The sequence below is a fragment of the Oncorhynchus kisutch genome, linkage group LG11 (assembly GCF_002021735.2).
Source record: "Oncorhynchus kisutch isolate 150728-3 linkage group LG11, Okis_V2, whole genome shotgun sequence".
Taxonomy (NCBI): Eukaryota; Metazoa; Chordata; class Actinopteri; order Salmoniformes; family Salmonidae; genus Oncorhynchus; species Oncorhynchus kisutch.
In genome coordinates, this window is record NC_034184.2 from 33079560 (window position 1) to 33098075 (window position 18516).

The 18516-nt window shown below is 41.4% G+C and overlaps 1 protein-coding gene across 1 annotated transcript; it reads right to left on the reverse strand.

The window, feature by feature from the left end:
• Positions 1-840: 840 nt before the first annotated feature.
• Positions 841-18021, reverse strand: LOC109898866 (SPARC-like). Its single transcript, XM_020493925.2, has 9 exons — positions 17883-18021; positions 17347-17427; positions 7786-7858; positions 7520-7631; positions 6529-6647; positions 6277-6431; positions 5619-5731; positions 1276-1370; positions 841-1128 (listed from the first exon to the last, which is right to left on the reverse strand). Exons 1-9 carry the CDS (start codon positions 18012-18014, stop codon positions 1073-1075), a joined length of 936 nt encoding a protein of 311 aa, XP_020349514.1. The 5' UTR covers positions 18015-18021; the 3' UTR covers positions 841-1072.
• Positions 18022-18516: the final 495 nt, after the last annotated feature.

The following is an 18516-nucleotide window of genomic DNA, read 5'->3' on the forward strand; positions in this document are numbered from 1 at the left end:
CAGCCTCCAGTGGTCTCGTCTTCATCAAAAGTGATGAGAGTGAATCTGAGACGTCAGGAAAAAAATCTTGTTTTGATTCTTTGGTTTTTTTCTGGACACATTGCAACTCTCATTCCTCATTTGCCCCATGTCTGGGAAGCATCTCTATCCTATGTTGAATATTGAAATATATCTCTCTCTCTCTCTCTCTCCCCATCCTCCCGGCGAAGCAAAATCTGAGGGCTAATTAGTCCAGAGACACCAGTGGAACGGAAGAACCCACCCCGGGCCACGTACATCCCCTACTGATCTTTGAGAGTACACACACACGTACGCACACACACAAAACAAAAACTAGAGCTATGGAAAAGCTGAGGCAACAGCTGAAATACCTCAATATGATAGAATGTACTGGAATGTATAAGCCTGTTAATGGCTAATGATTTGGATCTTTGACATTACAAGAAGTCATTATTTCTAAATTTCCTCTTGACAAATATCATACGCTGTGGCTAATATTCCCCACATCAAACCTCTTCTCACATACTTTATTTTTCCCCTAACTTTACTTCTTTCCGACTATTCCATCCCCCTCCCGTCCTTTTTCTAATTTCTGATCCCTCCCCTTCATTATCCCTTGTTCCCTTCCCTGGTCACGGCATCTCACACTAAGCTTCCTCGCCTTCCAACATCTCTTTTCCATCTCTTCCCTCTATCATAGTATCCAACTGTCTCTGTGAGTCTTTCTCCAGCTCTCTTTCCTACAGTAATTGGATGCTTGATCCATGCGACACGTCCTCTAGGTTCTTAATGAGCCCCTCTCTCCTCAGGCCATCCCCATAGAGACACTAACGGGGCAGCCATGTCTCAGACATTTATTACAGGCCATTTCTCCACACAGATGAATGTACAGTGACCGTCACAAAACAGATGTCATAAGTCAAAAACAAACACAGTACTGAGTGTGACAGTTAGGGGAGTATGATGCTGGAAGTGGAGAAAAGTGGATCATTTTGTATGCTTATTATTGTAGATAGCAGTGATAAACAGATTCACATGTAGACAAGCGAGAGGAGATGTGTTCATGTCCAGGTCAAAGGTGGTTGTCGGTCTTCATGGGACACAGCTTACCGGATCCCATTTGCATAGCTGTCAGAGAGAGAAAGAAACATTTGCTGTAATTAAATCATTTCCTGTAATCAAATTTTGTTCAATTAAAGATGAAACACACAAAACACTAGGATCTACACGTAATGTAGCATAATTTAGATAGTGAGGGTAAGTGATTGCACCCACACATGAAGTTTTGGAACCAGCTCTCTGAGCGATCCACCAGACAGGAGATCCATTCATGCAGGGTCACCTTACTGTTCTTGTTATGGTCACATGACCTGTATACAGAGAATATACATAAACAAACATAAGTATACTGTTGCAAATACACACACACACACACACACACACACACACAAAGGGAAAATTAAGCATACAAACACAAAGGACACATGCAAACAAACACATCTGCACACAATATGCACAGACTTACATTTGTCTTCACCCACAAAGAAACATTATCTTTGAAGGGTACCATTTCCATTTGCGCTAATCCACACACAGCGGGAAGCTCAGTGGGTAATAAACATTATCATTGCTGGGAATGGCTTGACATTGAGCCGGCCAGCCCCACTCCCACAAAACCTGTCACTGCAGACTGGCAGCACACACACAAGATTTGCGACAGAGGGGGGAGGTGAGTGAGAGATCGAGAGAGACAGAGATTGAATAGACATAGTAGGGAGGAAAGAGAGCGATTAGGACATGGGTTATGGAAGAGATAGTGAAAAATCTGAAACACAAACATTGTCATCCTACAAGAAACATGGTATAGAGGAGATGGACCTGCTGGCTGCCCTCTAGGTTACAGAGAGCTGATAGTCCCATCCACCAAACGAGCAGGTGTGAAACAGGGAAGGGACTCAGGGGGTATGCTAATTTGGTGTAGAGCAGACATAACGCACTCCATTGAATTAATCAAAACAGGAACAGTTTACATTTGGCTAGAAATTCAAAAGGAAATGATCTTAACAGATAAAAATGTCCTCCTGTGTGCCACCTATATCCCCCACTAGAATTCCCATACTTTGATGCAGACAGCTTCTCCATCCTGGAGGGGGAAATCAATCATTTCCAGGCCCAGGGACATGTAATAGTCTGTGGCGTCCTAAATGCCGGAACCGGACAAAAACCTGACACCCTCAGCATACAGGGGGACAAACACCTGCCTGGAGGTGACAGCATTCCCTCCCCCATATGCCCCCCTAGGCACAACTATGACAACATAACCAACAAAAACAGGTCACAACTCCTGCAGCTCTGTCACACGCTGGGTTTGTACATAGTCAATGGTAGGGTTCGAGGGGACTCCTATGGTAGGTACACCTATAGCTCATCTCTTGGCAGCAGTACTGTAGACTAATGGATCGCTAACCTCAACCCAGAGTCTCTCAGGGCATTCACAGTCAGCCCACTGACACTCCTATCAGACCACAGCAAAATCACAGTCTACCTGAACAGAGCAATATTCAATAATGAGGCATCAAAGTCAAAGGAACTGAGTAATATTAAGAAATGTAGTATGGAAACCTATCCAAAAACAATTAGGCAACAAATTCAATCCCTTCTAGACAACTTCTAAAATAGGCAAAAAAACACACACATTGCTTCCCACAGGGCCGTGGGGTGAGACAGGGATGCAGCTTAAGCCCCACCCTCTTCAACATATATATCAACAAATTGGCGAGGGCACTAGAAAAGTCTGCAGCACTCGGCCTCACCCTACTAGAATCTGAAGTAAAATGTCTACTGATGATCTGGTGCTTCTGTCACCAACCAAGGAGGGCCTACAGCAGCACCTAGATCTTCTGCACAGATTCTGACAGACCTAGGCCCTGACAGTAAATCTCAGTCAGACCAAAATAATTGTCTTCCAAAAAAGGTCCAGTCGCCAGGACCACAAATATAAATTCCATCTAGACAGGTAACTTCTACAAGGCTGTGAACGATCTGAGAGACATGGCAAGAAGGGCATTCTATGCCAACAAAAGGAACATAAAATTTGACATACCAATTAGGATCTGGTTAAAAATACTTGAATCAGTTAGAAAATCCATTGGCCATTATGGTTGTGAGATCTGGGGTTTGCTCAACATCCAAGAATTCACAAAATGAGACAAACACTAAATTGGGACTCTGGGTGCAGAATTCGGCAAAAATGTCCTCAGTGTACAACGTAAAACACCGAATAACGCTCACAGAGCAGAATTAGGCCGATACCCGATAATGATCAAAATCCAGAAAAGAGACGTTCAATTCTACAACCACCTAAAAGGAAGCGATACCCAAACCTTCCTTAAAGCCATCACCTACAGAGAGATGAACCTGGAGAAGAGTCCGCTAAGCAAGCTGGTATTGGGGCTCTGTTCACAAACAAACAGACCACAGGACAGCAACACAATTAGACCCAACCAAATCATGAGAAAACAAAAAGATAATTACTTGACACATTGTAAAGACTTAACAAAAAAACAGAGGATGCTAGAATGCTATTTGGCCCTAAACAGAGAGTACAGTGACTGACCCAAATGTAAGGAAAGATTTTGATAAACTCCCATATCTACTGGGTGAAATACCACAGTGTGCCATCACAGGAAAAATATTTGTGACCTGCTGCCACAAGAAAAGGGCAACCAGTGAAGAACAAACACCATTGTAAATGCATGTTTAACAGTGTTGTAACAATGTGCAAATGGTTAAACTCAGCAAAAAAAGAAACGTCCCTTTTTTAGGACCCTGTCTTTCAAAGATAATTCATAAAGTTCCAAATAACTTCACAAACCTTCATTGTAAAGGGGTTAAACACTGTTTCAATGAACCATGAACAATTAATGAACATGCACCTGTGGAATGGTTGTTAAGACGCTAACAGCTTACAGATGGTAGGCAACTAAGGTCACAGTAATGAAAACTTAGGACACTAAAGAGGCCTTTCTACTGACTCTGAAAAACACAGAAAGAAAGAGGTCCAGGGTGCCTGTTCATCTGCATGAATGAGCCTTAGGCATTCTGCAAAGAGGCATGAGGACTGCAGATGTGGCCAGGGCAATACATTGCAATGTCCATACTGTGAGATGCCTAAGACAGCACTATAGGGAGACAGGACGGACAAGACGGCTGATTGTCCTCCCAGTGGCAGACCTCGTGTAACAGCACCTGCACAGGATTGGTACATCTGAACATCACACCAGCAGGACAGGAACAGGATGGCAACAACAACTGCCCGAGTTACACCAGTAACGCACAATCCCTCCGTCAGTGCTCAGACTGTCTGCAATAGGCTGAGAGAGGCTGGACTGAGGCATGTTGTAAGGCAGGTCCTCACCAGACATCACCGGCAACAATGTCGCCTATGGGCACAAACAGGACTGGACTGGCAAAAAGTGCCCTACACTGACGATTTGCGATTTTGTCTCACCAGGGGTGATGGTCGGATTCACATTAATCGTCGAAGGAATGAGCGTTACACCGAGGCCTGTACACTGGAGTGGGATCAATTTGGAGGTGGAGGGTCCGTCATGGTCTGGGGCGGTGTGTCACAGCATCATCAGACTGAGCTTGTTGTCATTGCAGGCAACCTCAACGCTGTGCGTTACAGGGAAGACATCCTCCTCCCTCATGTGGTACCCTTCCTGCAAGCTCATCCTGACATGATCCTCCAGCATGACAATGCCACCAGTCCTACTGCTCATTCTGTGTGTGATTTCCTGCAAGACAGGAATGTCAGTGTTCTGCCATGGCCAGTGAAGAGCCTGGATCTCAATTTAATTGAGCACGTCTGGGACCTGTTGGATCAGAGGGTGGGGGCTAGGGCCATTCCCCCCAGAAATGTCCAGGAACTTACAGGTACCTCGGTGGAAGAGTGGGGTAACATCTCACAGCAAGAACTGGCAAATCTGGTGCAGTCCATGAGGAGGAGATGCACTGCAGTAATTAATGCAGCTTGTGGCCACACCAGACACTGATGGTTACTTTTACCCCCCCCCCCTTTGTTCAGGGACACATTATTCAATGTCTGTTAGTCATGTGTCTGTGGAACTTGTTCAGTTTTGTCTCAGTTGTTGAATCTTGTTATGTTCATACAAATATTTACACATGTTAAGTTTGCTGAGGGGGGGGGGGGGGGGGGGGCTGGTTAGTAGAGGGAGAGCGTGGCTCAGAAGAAGGCTTATTGGCACAGAGGATGTCTGTTGAGGATGGAGTGGAGAGAGCACATGTGAAAGGGAGGTGCAACATGGAATGGGGTAAATGCCATGACGAGACATTTTAACCTTCTACATTCAGGAAATCATTTGATATTCCATTTACAAATTGTTTTAATTTCCCCAAATGTCACATTTTTCCATAGCATTCTCAATGTATAAGTTTAATTGATAAGTATTTTCTTTATTGACTGAGATTAAATTATATCGATAGTTGGCAACTGATAAAGACAGTAATGAACATAGTGGGGATTTGTATTTGTATGTGGTGCATAGAGGATAAGGGAAATGTGAAGTCTGGTGTGTATTCAGAGTGGGGCTCACTGGAAGAAGAAGTTAGCACATTGCTCGAGAGGCATCCTCTTGTAGCGCAACTTTCTCAGGTCCCTCTGGCTCAGCTTCCCGTCCTTGTTCTTGTCCAGCAGGGCAAACCGCTGCTACACGATTCAGGAGAGGAAAGAGAGGTAACATCTCAGCAGAAGAATATTAAATGACAAAAATGTGCCATTCATGCCCAGGTTCTCCTATTTGCCAATAACTACAAGAAGGATGAACAGAGTGGGAGGGAGGAGGAAGGAGGACAACGAGAAGGTTAAGGATGTGGTTAGTTGAATAGATAAAGGAATGGCGAGAGGACAGGAAGGCAGGGATGGCGATATAATATTACCATCCAGTTTACTTTCTTATTGAATAATTGAGTGATTATTGACAGTCTATTTATACTGGGGTTCCTGTAAGCCCACTCATTCTGAGTTGTGGAAGACCACACAATAAGCTGAACAGGAGCTTGTTAACCGTAGCAATTTAACACCACAACACAAATCACAGTGGTCTTATGCCAAAGTGCTCTTCATGCCCTTCAATATAGTTCATGATAAGTGTAATCAGGTGCAGTAGCGCTTGGGTAGAGATAAATCTTGCAAACACTGCAGCCGTCCAGGACCATAGTTGTCAAGCCCTTTTCTTCTGTCTTGTCTGTTACCTGGGCTAGTTGGGTGCGCTGGGTATGGCTCAGGCAGCTCTGGGGCAGGGCATAGGGGGCATAAGACTTTCCCATACGACTTAATAGGAGGAACCAGTCCATTAGACGGTATGGGAATTGGCCATACTCCTCCTCTGTGCAGTTTGCCTTGGGAACTTGGAAACAAACATAAGAAAAGCATGAAGTGGGAACTGGACATGAATAAGGCTTATTATGTAGGTGCAGTACTGTGAGTGAGTTTGTGTGTCCTACCAAGACAGGGTCCTATATGAGCCAGTCCAATGCGACGTCTCTTGCGGCAGGCTTCTCTATGCAGCAGACACTCATTCCCATAGGTCTTTCCCAGAACACTGCACACTGGTGCCCCCTGCCTGCACACACAAATCATTACTCGCGTAATGAATAAAGCTTACATTTCCTTATTGATCGAAACAGTTGCGCATATATTTTGTCACATTTTGTGACGTTTTTGTTCATTTTGGTGTTTGGCAGGTTTTCTTTGGGCTGTTCGAGCACACAATTTTTTCTTGAGGCAAGCTGAAGTTCGATAGCCAAAGTCTACGCCCCTTCGCCAGTGATTGGTCAACAGTAGGGATTCTTCAATAAAGTGTTTGCTGTCATTCAATGACTGATGACTGGTTTTCAAGCAATTATTTTCACTTGAGAAATAATGCACCAAACATCTTAGTTAGATTGCATTACTAAGACCTGCAAAAATGTCTAAATAATGACTAATTTCTTGATCTTAGGTTGATTCTGACTATTTTGAAGAAGTGTTACTGTAAGGGAGAACGGGGACAGAAGTTACTCAGAGATTGATAGAGCTAGAGACACCTTTTTTTTTAATGACAAACAACTTATACATGTCCTCGACCATTAGCAACTGTAATTACATTTCTGGGGTAAATGAGTTGAAATGAAACAGACCGAGAATAGAACTCCCACAAAGTTACCATTGTACCTGCTGGCAGGGTGGGAGTTACACAGCCTTGGGATGGAAGTAACAGCCACTCCATGATTCTGGTTTGTAATGGTCATTAACTTTCAGCAAATGTACTACCAGACATAATTTCATGTTTGTGTGGATTTGAATAGTTAATGCAATAGGTTCGTAATTGATGAAAATGAGCCATGTGTCGACATCGCAATGTTGTGCAACCACAATATTTTGCCTTACAATATTAAATCGGTGTAATGCACCTGTCTTGAGTACAACTGAATTAAGTTTGTGGTGTGGCCCTACCGTGGGCAGGTCTTCGGACACACACACTTTGGGACGAGGACTTCGTTGTCCTGCACCACTTGGCACCAGGAGCCCATTGGACTGTGACACTTCAGCAGCTCACACAGTTGGACTGGGACATGGGGAGGGATGGAGGGAGAAAAAGGGAAACAGTGGAGGAAGTGACTGTCAATAGGCATTAAATATTTACTGAGTTTGTGCATGAATTTAATGTTGGATATAAATCAACTAGGACAAAGTTAACAACGATGGCAGACTTGTCTCACCTGGGTCCACTCTTCCCAGGTATGGTCTTAGACTGTCCTCAGCCTGCCTTTGTTTGCGCTGGGATCTTCCTCCCTGAACAACCCACAGAATTCAGGAGCAAAAAGAGACAGACAGCTCTGTTATCAGTGTGTAACATTGAATAGACCCAGAACATGTGTTTGTCTCTTCATGCTGTGATCTTTGAGGCCACTCTACTAGTACAGCATATTTGAGGCCCTATCCACTCAACATGAGTTGATAACTTCAATTGCTGTGTTCTGGAGAAACTTGTTTTTAAATTATATTTTAGGTGGTTGGGTTGTCAGACAAATAGAGGCCAAGCAACAGTCAGAGCCTCCAAACAAGTCTCTTCAGCGATAATACATATGTACATGCCTGCCTGTCTAAATAAAATGAAACAAAATCGTATTTTACTTGTCACAAAGCTTCATAAACAACAGGGTCCTTCTGCAACAATGCAGAGTTAAAGATAAAAAATAAAATTGAAATAGGGACACAAGGAAATACACTGTGAATAACAATGACAAGTAAAAATAACATGGCTATATTCAGGGAGTACCAGTACCGAGTTGATGTACGAGGTAATTGAGGTAGTTATTTGCATATAGGTAGGGTTAAAGTGACTGAGCAATTGGATAGATAGACAGTAGCAGCAGCATGTAGCCATTTCATTAGCCATTTAGCATTCTTGTTTAGCAGTCTTATGGCTTGGGGGTAAAAGCTGTTTAGGGTCCTGCTGGTTCCAGACTTTTCCGTGTGGTATCGGTGAGAACAGTCTATAGCTTGGGTGGCTGGAGTCTTTGAAAATGTTTTGGCCTTCCTATTACGCCGCCTGGTATGGAGGTCCTGGATGGCAGGGAGCTCCGCCCCAGTGATATACTGGGCCGTACTCATCACCCTTTGTAGTGCCTTGCAGTCGGGGTGTCTTGCAGTTGCCATCAGTCAAGATGCTCTCAATGGTGCAGCTGTATAACTTTGAGGATCTGAGGTGCTTTCCAGTGCTGCATTTGTGAAATCGGGAGGTTCCAGAACAAAAAGTAAGCGTGAGAAAGGGGTGACCTGGGGAGTTCTGAGGTACCAGAATGCATGACAAAAAAAATAAAAAATAGAAATCACCTTAATAGTAAAGCATTGCATGCATATCATCTCATTTGTGTAGTGGCATACAACAGTAGAGTAGAGGCACATTTTTAGTAGCCTAGGGTGCAGGAAAAATGTGACCTTTTATAAATGCATTTCATTCAAATCTACATAATTTTACATGAATGGAGACTTTGGCAGAGTATTTTTTTTAAACCACACACACAATCGAAATGGCAGAGTACTTTGACACTGACAAACTGAGAATCTGAAATCAATAAAAACAACCGTGTCTTGAATCCATCAATAGCCTAGGCCCAGGTGTGTGGAGATACATATTGTAGGCTACAATATGAGAAGGAAATTATAGTCCTAAAAATGGCGATGGCTGATGGCTCCTGCCAAAAGCCTATATCTCTTGTTTTACTTTTTACTTTGTAAAACAATATTTGGAAGTTGATCAAATATTTAGGTAGCCTACAGCATAGAGTATTCTCTTTTCAGCAGGAGCCATTTGTTTTCCAACCTGTGTTTTCCAACAATTGAATTTGAAATATTGCAAAAGGCCTGTTTTGTCTGCATGCGTTTTTTTTCAAAGACAGATTTGTCGCACGTTCCTGACTGTAGACTATTCCTGTTATTGGGCTACAATCAACTAGGTTATTTAAATAAAAAAAAGCTATTGATCTGCTGTTGCTAAATTATAGGCCTTCTCATGGTGTAGTTGCCTATTCTGAATAATTTCATGTATTTCTGAACAGACAACAGTAATGATATACTTTTAGCAAATGTATTTCAATTTATCAGGGGTGCTGCAGTTCCTTCACAACCCTTCACGCAATTCTATAAGGAAATAGATGATGAAGTGCAATGCTGGAGAGATGAGAGTTGCAGGCTGAGCAGTGAGGGAGAGAGATCATATAAAGTGAATCTCATTCTAGCTGTGTGAGAGAAACTGTAATGGCTACTTCTCACACAGCCACAGCCAAGCGTTGGTCTCAATCATAGGTTACAATGTTGAGCATTGTAGCCCCTGATAAACCCAGGCAGGCCCATCCTGAATCAACCTTTACAATATTAGGCCCAGGCTGAAAATCGACTTTTTCACATATTTTTTTGGTGGGTTTGGGAATATCAAAAAGGCAGAGGAAAAAATGCTTGTTGGTTAATCGCGGGGCGACACTAATGTCTGCAGTTTTCGGTTTGGCTATGGGGAGGGGGGTGTTCGGCAAGGCTATTTTCTTGCCTGCCAAAATCCCCCCCGCCCCTTCTATTTTTGAACTGGAAGGCCTGGCACACTTCATAATCATTTTTGTAGCTCATGTTGACCAGTGGTGTGTGCCACAGAAAGAATTTGACTCTAGCCACAAAATTAAGGAAATTAGAAGGGGGGGGGGTGGGGGGGTTTCGGGCAAGGCTATTTTCTTGCCTGCCGAAATCTCCCCCCCCCCCCTTAATTTTAGGACTGTAAGACCAGGCAAACTTCATAATCATTTTGGTAGCTCATGTTGAATTCTAGCCACAAAATTAAGGAAATTCGAAGGTGGGAGTATTTCGGTAAGGCTATTTTCTTGCCTGCCAAAATCCCCACCCCACCTATTTTGGGACTGCAAGGCCTGGCACACTTCAGAATCATTTTTGGTGACCTATTATGCCCTCTGATTTGTGCCACAGGAAGTATTAGACTAAAAAGGAAGTGGTTATTTCAGCAATAATTGTTTTCAGAGCCCTTTACTGTTCTCTCTACCCATCCCTCAATCGCCCATCCCATGGTGCTTTTCCTACATTTTCTTTTGACTTTTTAAAAGTAATAATAAAATAATAATAAATAAACAATAAATCAGAAATTTGTACTCTGGGCAAAGTCAACATGAGTGCATACCCATAATCACAGTAAACTGTTGTAAGATTTAAAAAAATGTATATAAAAAATAAATGTATAATAGTATAATTGTCACAAAAAAAGAGGACCATGGTGCAGCGTGGTGAGCGTACATTTTATTTTATTTAGGGAAATAGACGCCGAAAAAAACAGCAAACACTACAAAAACAAACTGTGAAGCTAAAGACTATGTGCCCTACAAACAACGACAACTTCCCACAAAGACAGGTGGAGAAAAAAAGGTCTACCTAAGTATGGTTCTCAGAGACAACAATAGACAGCTGCCTCTGATTGAGAACCACACCCGGCCAAACACAAAGAAATAGAAAACATAGAAATAAAGAAACTAGAATGCCCACCCTAGTCACACCCTGGCCTAACCAAAATAGAGAATAAAAGCTTCTATGGCCAGGGCGTGACAATAATAAACAAAACTATGACTGAATGTGCCTCCATGAAGAATCCCCTCCCCAATTGTTCCTCCCCCCACCCACCACCCCTCAACCACAAAACACAATAATGATAATAATAATAGAAATTAAAACACAAAAAAGATATACCAAGGTATATATACACACACACATATGTACAGTTCATATACAGATTCACAGGACAATCAACTTCCCTTATCTCTTTTCCTACATCTGTCACGCCCTGACCTTAGAGAGCATTTTTATTTCTCTATTTGGTTAGGTTAGGATGTGATTTGGGTGAGCATTCTAGTTTGTCTATTTCTTTGTTGGCCTAGTATGGATCCCAATCAGATTGGTTTACCGTTGTCTCTGATTGGGGATCATACTTAGGTAGCCCTTTTTCCCACCTTCAGTTTGGGATCTTGTTTTTGTATTGTTGCCGTTTAGCGCTACAGAGCTTCTGTTGTTTTTTCTTGGTGTTCATTAATAAAGGAATGATGTACGCCTATCACGCTGCACCTTGGTCTAATTCCAAGAACGGACGTAACATCACATATGCAGGTGATATTTCCACCTGGATGACATTACATAATCAGCAAGACAGAGATGTTCTTCATCCGAGGGAATGCCTGCCCATTCTCAGATGTTAGATAATCCGAAATGATCGTCATTTACATTCCAGCCATTGTCAGCTCCAGATTTGACTACTTCAACTCACACCCTTCTGGAATCCCTGCATTATCAGATTCCCATCTGTTATTAATCTCAACATTGTAATCAAGTGTTTCAAAATTCTGTACTTTAATTAACATAAACAGTTGAAGTCGGAAGTTTACATACACTTCACAAAATTCTTGTTAACAAACTATAGTTTTGGCAAGTCGGTTAGGATATCTACTTTGTTTATGACAAGTAAGTTTTCCAACAATTGCTTACAGACAGATTATTTCACTTAAAATTCAATGTATCACAATTCCAGTGGGTCAGAGGTTCACATACACTAAGTTGACTGTGCCTTTAAACAGCTTGGAAAATTCCAGAAAATTCCATCATGGCTTTAGAAGCTTCTGATTGGCTAATTGACATCATTTGAGTCAATTGGAGGTGTACTTGTGGTTGTATTTCAAGCCCTACCTTGAAAATTGTAGACCTTCACAAGTCTGGTCCATCCTTGGGAGCAATTTCCAAATGCCTGAAGGTACCACGTTCATCTGTACAAACAATAGTACGCAAGTAAACACCATGGCACAATGCAGCTGTCGTACCACTTAGTACTTTGGTACAAAAAGTGCAAATCAATCCCAGAACAACTGCAAAGGACCATGTGAAGATGCTGGAGGAAACGGGTACAAAAGTATCTATATAGTATCTATATCCACAGTTAAACGAGTCCTATATCGACATAACCTGAAAGGCCGTTCAAGGAAGAAGCAACTGCTCCTAAACCGCCACAAAATAAGGCAGACTACAGTTTGCAACTGCACATGGGGACAAATATAGTACTTTTGGGTGAAATGTCCCCTGGTCAGATGAAACAAAAATAGAACTGTTTGGCCATAATGACGATCGTTGTTTGGAGGAAAAAGGAGAACACCATCCCAAAAAGCATGGGGGGTGGCAGCATCATGTTGTGGGGTGCTTTTCTGCAGGAGGGACTGCGTACTTCACAAAATAGATGGCATCATGAGAAATTAATATTCTGTGGATATTTTGAAGCAACATCAAGACATTGGTCACAAATGGGTCTTCTAAATGGACAATGACACCAAGCATACTTCCAAAGTTGTGGCAAAATGGCTTAAGGACAACAAAGTCAAGGTATTGGAGTGGCCATCACAAAGCCCTGACCTTAATCCCATAGAAAAATTGTGGGCAGAACTGAAAAAGCGTGTGCGAGCAAGGAGGCCTACTAACCTGACTCAGTTACACCAGCTCTGTCAGGAGGAATGGGCCCAAATTCACCCAACTTATTGTGGGATGCTTGTGGAAGGCTACCCGAAACATTTCACCCAAGTTAAACAATTTAAAGGCAATGGTATCAAATACTAATTGAGTGTATGTAAACTTCTGACCCACTGGGAATGTGATGAAAGAAATAAAATCTGAAATAAATCACTCTATACTATTATTCTGACATTTCACATTCTTAAAATAAAGTGGTGAATTTTTACAAGGATTAAATGTCAGGGATTGTGAAAAACTGAGTTTGTATTTGGCTAAGGTGTATGTAAACTTCAACTGTATGTTCAGATCATTCCTGAGAGAGAAGTATACTAATATCTCCAGATGGGCGTGTGGTACCCTTCCTCACCCATGCCAACAAGATGTTACTTCTTGTGGGGTCTTTAACTTGAAAGTAAGATTGAGAGTATAGGTAATGCACAATTAACCTACTGAAAATATACTGACTAAAAGGCAAAACAGAATTGTCAAATTATAGTATTGTCACGTTCGCTAGAATAAATGTCGGACCAAAGCGCAGCAGATGTTGAATTCCACATTACTAATAGAAAGTGAAACTAAGCAAAGACAAAAACAAATAAACTAACAACAAACTGTAACAGAGATGCTACGTGCACTAACTCAAAACAATATCCCATAAACATAGGTGGGAAAAACAGCAACTTAACCTGACAAAGATGTTGGTTCCCAATTGGGGATCAGCCCCCCCACCGTCAGCTGGGACGGTGGCGCACGGAATGCAAAAATATTCTTCGAAATATTTAACCTCCACACATTAACAAGTCCAATAGCTCAAATGAAAGATTAACAACTTGTTTATCTAGCCAGCAAGTCAGATTTCTAAAATGTTTTACGGCGAAAACATAGCACATATTTATGTCAAACCACCACCGAAGACACACCGAAGACACAGCTAATTTCCATAGCCAAATTGAACAAAATATGCAATCACCAAACGCAGGATTAAAAGAAAAATAATTTCACTAACCTTTTGAAATCTTCATCAGATGACAGTAATATAACATGTTACACAGTACATTTATGTTTTTTTCAATAATATGCTATAAATATCCATAAATCTCTGTTTACAATGATGCCATGTTAAAAAAATGCTACTCAAATGTCCGGAGAAATGACAAATGCAATGGCTGTGTTACATTTATTTTTAACTTTACAGATTTCGTTCACTAGGCTATAATGTGAATCGGGAATTAGCATTTTGGCTCCTCTATCTCGGAGTCCACAGAAACCCAAATTTAACACATAAATGTTCCCTTACCTTTGCTGTTCTTCCATCAGAAGACCTGGAAGGGTTTATACTTACCAAAAACAGCTTTAGTTTTGAAGTCTGTGTCTTTCCGTTATCAAACACGACATATTTCGGTTGAAATGCAGCCAAAAAGTAAAGTTGGTGCGCACCAAAACATCGAAATTACATATTATATGTCGACTAAACTTGTCAAACTATGTTCAGAACACAGCGTTAGCATGCTATATAGCTTCACAGCAATTCTCAGGACGAAGAGAAACACAGGCATCGTTTAATCAATCTTGGAAGAAAGACACCACCGGAGCAGAACGCGCATGAGAGTAACCTGTTCGCCCCTCATTACTCTCCTGAGCGCCGCGATTCACACAATGAGAAGCCCCATTGAAAGCGGACACCGCGCTGAAGGCATAGGAACTGTTCCCAGGACTGTAGGTGCTTGGGAAGGGTGGGGGCGATGATGTCAAAGTTGGGCCAACTTTTATGATGACAAGAGAGAGTTTGGGAGAATGAGTGCCCTGGGAGTTCTGCTTTACTTACAGACATAATTTAAACGGTTTTAGAAGCTTTAGAGTGTTTTCTATTCAATAATAATTTTTAATTGCATATATTAGCAATTTTTGACAGATTTTTTTTCTGTTTACCATGGGCACGCAATCACCCCAAAGGGGGCAGCAATCAGCCCTATCCTTAAATTAAATATGGTCCCCAAATTAGAGACAACGATTTCCAGCTGCATCTAATTGGGAATCATACACAATTACCAACATAGAACAACATATCTAGAACCCCACATAGTCTAGTTTATTATTTCTAACCCCCCAGTCACGCCCTGACCTACTCTACTCTACCCTATTAAAAAAACATTTATATGGATCTTTCAAGGTTATCTTTGATCCAACGACTAGAGAGCCACCAAAATGTATTTAAATAATTTTGATACAAGAAACCTATACTATTCCCTTGTTCCCTGTTCCCCGTTTGCTCAGAAAAATACATGTAAAGATGTGTAGACTACTTTACATTATGTTTTGCTAGATGACCTGAACCAGCTGTGCTACTTCTGTGGGGAGGTGAACAATAATGAGGAAGACACTACCTGTGTAATTGCTTGTTCACTTCTAAAAGGCACATTTTTATGAGTACAAACTTGTATAAGCAGTAATATTTCTAAAGGTAGTATTTTCCGCTTTGTCTGATAATTAAATAAATGGTAATTCAATACAATGTATTTAAAGTTTTAAATATATTAACATTTTTCATCATACATTTCAGATTGGCTGTGACTGCTGCCCATGATGGTTCCACCAGTCCTGTATGAAAACGATCCCATCATTGGAGGATTATGTCTGCGCTGCCTGTGAGGACTAGGTTAGGCTTGAGTTCCAGGCGACGGTATCACCTGGAAAACTATCGGTAAAAAGTGGACGAAATGTTCAGTCGAGCTGTTGCAACTTTCCAATTTGTTTATGTTATTCATTGTCTTTCAATATTTGATTTATTGTCATTTTATATCTTATTATGCAAAGATCTACATTTGTATTTCATATTTAATGTTTGTTTAACAAACTAACTTTCTGTGATGTTTTTGTGTTATTGTGTGATAATATTTGTGTATTATCTTTAATTTCTTAAAGATTACAAAATGTTTATGTTTCTTTATAATCTAATTTTGCTTTCTGTGGCACACAATACTGGTTAACATGAGCTACCAAAATGATTATGAAATGTGCCAGGCCTTGCGGCCAAATCGAAAATCTGCAGACATTACTAGTGTCTCCACGCGATCAAACCGACAAAATAATTTTATGAAATGCAGCCTAACGTGATCAGAAATCTCAACTAACAATCAAGTCGCAGCAATGAAGAATTGAGTTGCGTGCGAGTTTCGCGAAGGGGTGAGAGTTCTGGTAGGGGGGAGCTTTTCGGGACAACATCTGAACAAAACAGTCCAAAATGGAGAGGTGCCGGATCCCAGCAGGATCCGGCTCAAATTAAGAGCTGGCGCTTTCATGCCCTCTTCACAACTGTGTGGGTGTGTGTGGACCATATTACTTCCTTAGTGATGTGGACACAGAGGAATTTGAAGGTCTCAACCCGCTCCATCAACATTATCAGTCTGCTACTGATAATAATAAAATAAATATTCAAGCCAATCCAGTGTCCATAAGTTATTTCACTTTATATATTGAAGCTATGTAGATTGATGACTTTTTTGGAGTATATGGAAGCTTGACTGGCACAGAACAGCCCCCCACCCCTGAATCTATCCTCAATCTTCTACCAGGGTCTTTGTAGTCTGAGCCAGACCCACATCTGCCCTGAACATATGCTCCATTCTAATGAGAAACAGGTGTATTGTGACCCAAAATTCTGGAGCCTCAGCTCCCAAAGCCCAATTTAACACAAATGTATCGCCCTTTAAACTCCAACTCAATTCCATTTCAATAACAAACAGAGAAATGTTGGTTTACCTCCATCTAATTCCAAAATGTGGGACCATTTCTCAATGTGTATGCTACAAGCTTTCCTACTTCAGTAGGCCCAAATATTTTTCCTTCTGTTGTTTTGACATGCCAAGGGATTTCCTCAGCTGTACACACATGTTTACCTGGTGCCTGGCTGGAAATTAAAGTATGCATTGACTTCTATGAACAGTCCTCAATGTATAACAGTCCCCCCTTTCCGTACCACCTGGGATGGAAATATACATTTCTCAGGTTACCAGGGGTGTATTCAGTGAGATGAGACATTTAGAACGCTGAAGATAAATATGTAATGAATAGAGCTTTCAACATGTAGTATTATACATGGCAGACCATAGACTGTGACAGACAGACAATCATAATGTATGTTCTATAACCTTCGGTAACATTTGTCTGAATCTTCTGTAACATTGTACTCTTTTGAACAGGTCCCAGCCTCCTAATGGAATGAGGAGAAATGTTATACTCACCATGGCCAGGTCAGGGTGAAAGGTCAGGACCAGCAGGCAGAGCAGGTTTATAGTCAGGTGCATTGTGGTCAAGATGGCAGGCTGACCACGGGAGAAAGGAGTTTCTAACAGGTCAATTCATCTGTTATACCACTTGTATATCAAATGTATTAAATAAAAAAATCTAAATATTTAAACAATATCCTTTAAAATTATTTTTATGCATAGACTGTAAAACAACCGAAGTTACAGAGGAGTGAAAGACAAATACAACTTTCAGATTGTCAATTTATCCATAAATGCTTGGATAACAGACACATATTTCTTAATTATCTCCTTCCCTAATGCAGCTCATTTATTGTAATTTCGCTCCATTATTTAACAGTCATTCCAATAATGTAGAATAAAACAATGAAGCTCAGTCAGAAGAAAGCAATAATTTCCCATTACTGTACTGTAGAAGCCAGATTGAGTTACATGGAGAGGACATTAGACATCAACAGAGAAAGTCATTATATGGAACAAGTCATGTTCCTCCACTGCTTCAAAAATCTTACCAGTTTCACTTGCTTCTGTCCTCCGTTGCTATTTTCCTTGTTCTCCTGCGTCTTGCCAGCTGCATAGCTTTTCCTCTCCTTTTCACACACCTTTTGAAGGTATCTGTTTTTATGGTCCAATTCTGCTCCCATACTTTCTCTCTCCTTTTATTTGATTGTCTATTTTTACATTTTCACCTTATCTCCCCCCCCCCCCTCCTTTCTGCCTCCTCCTCTTACCGAAATGTTCCCTCACTTCATTTCACATTATCCCCCTGTTGAGAGGCCACATCAGCAGACCCAAAATACTCAGAGCAAAATACTTCAGTCATTAGGCAGTCAATCAATTAGACAAAAACAGAAAATGCTATTGAAGACATAGGTAAAGGTAACTATTGTGAGAGAGTGTATAAATAGGGCTTAACTGTACCTATGATGTAAAAAGAGGAAGGGAGTGAGTGAATGAGTGAGAGAGATGGTGGAGAGCAAGAGACAGAGAGACAGAGAGACAAAGAGACAAAGAGACAGAGAGACAGAGAGACAGAGAGACAGAGAGAGATTTATTGGCCCATGTGTTCTCTGGCCTGTAAATATGTCTGTGAACGAGTGCCAACCTCAATGAGAACCAGTTTCCCTTCCTTACAAACCGGTCATC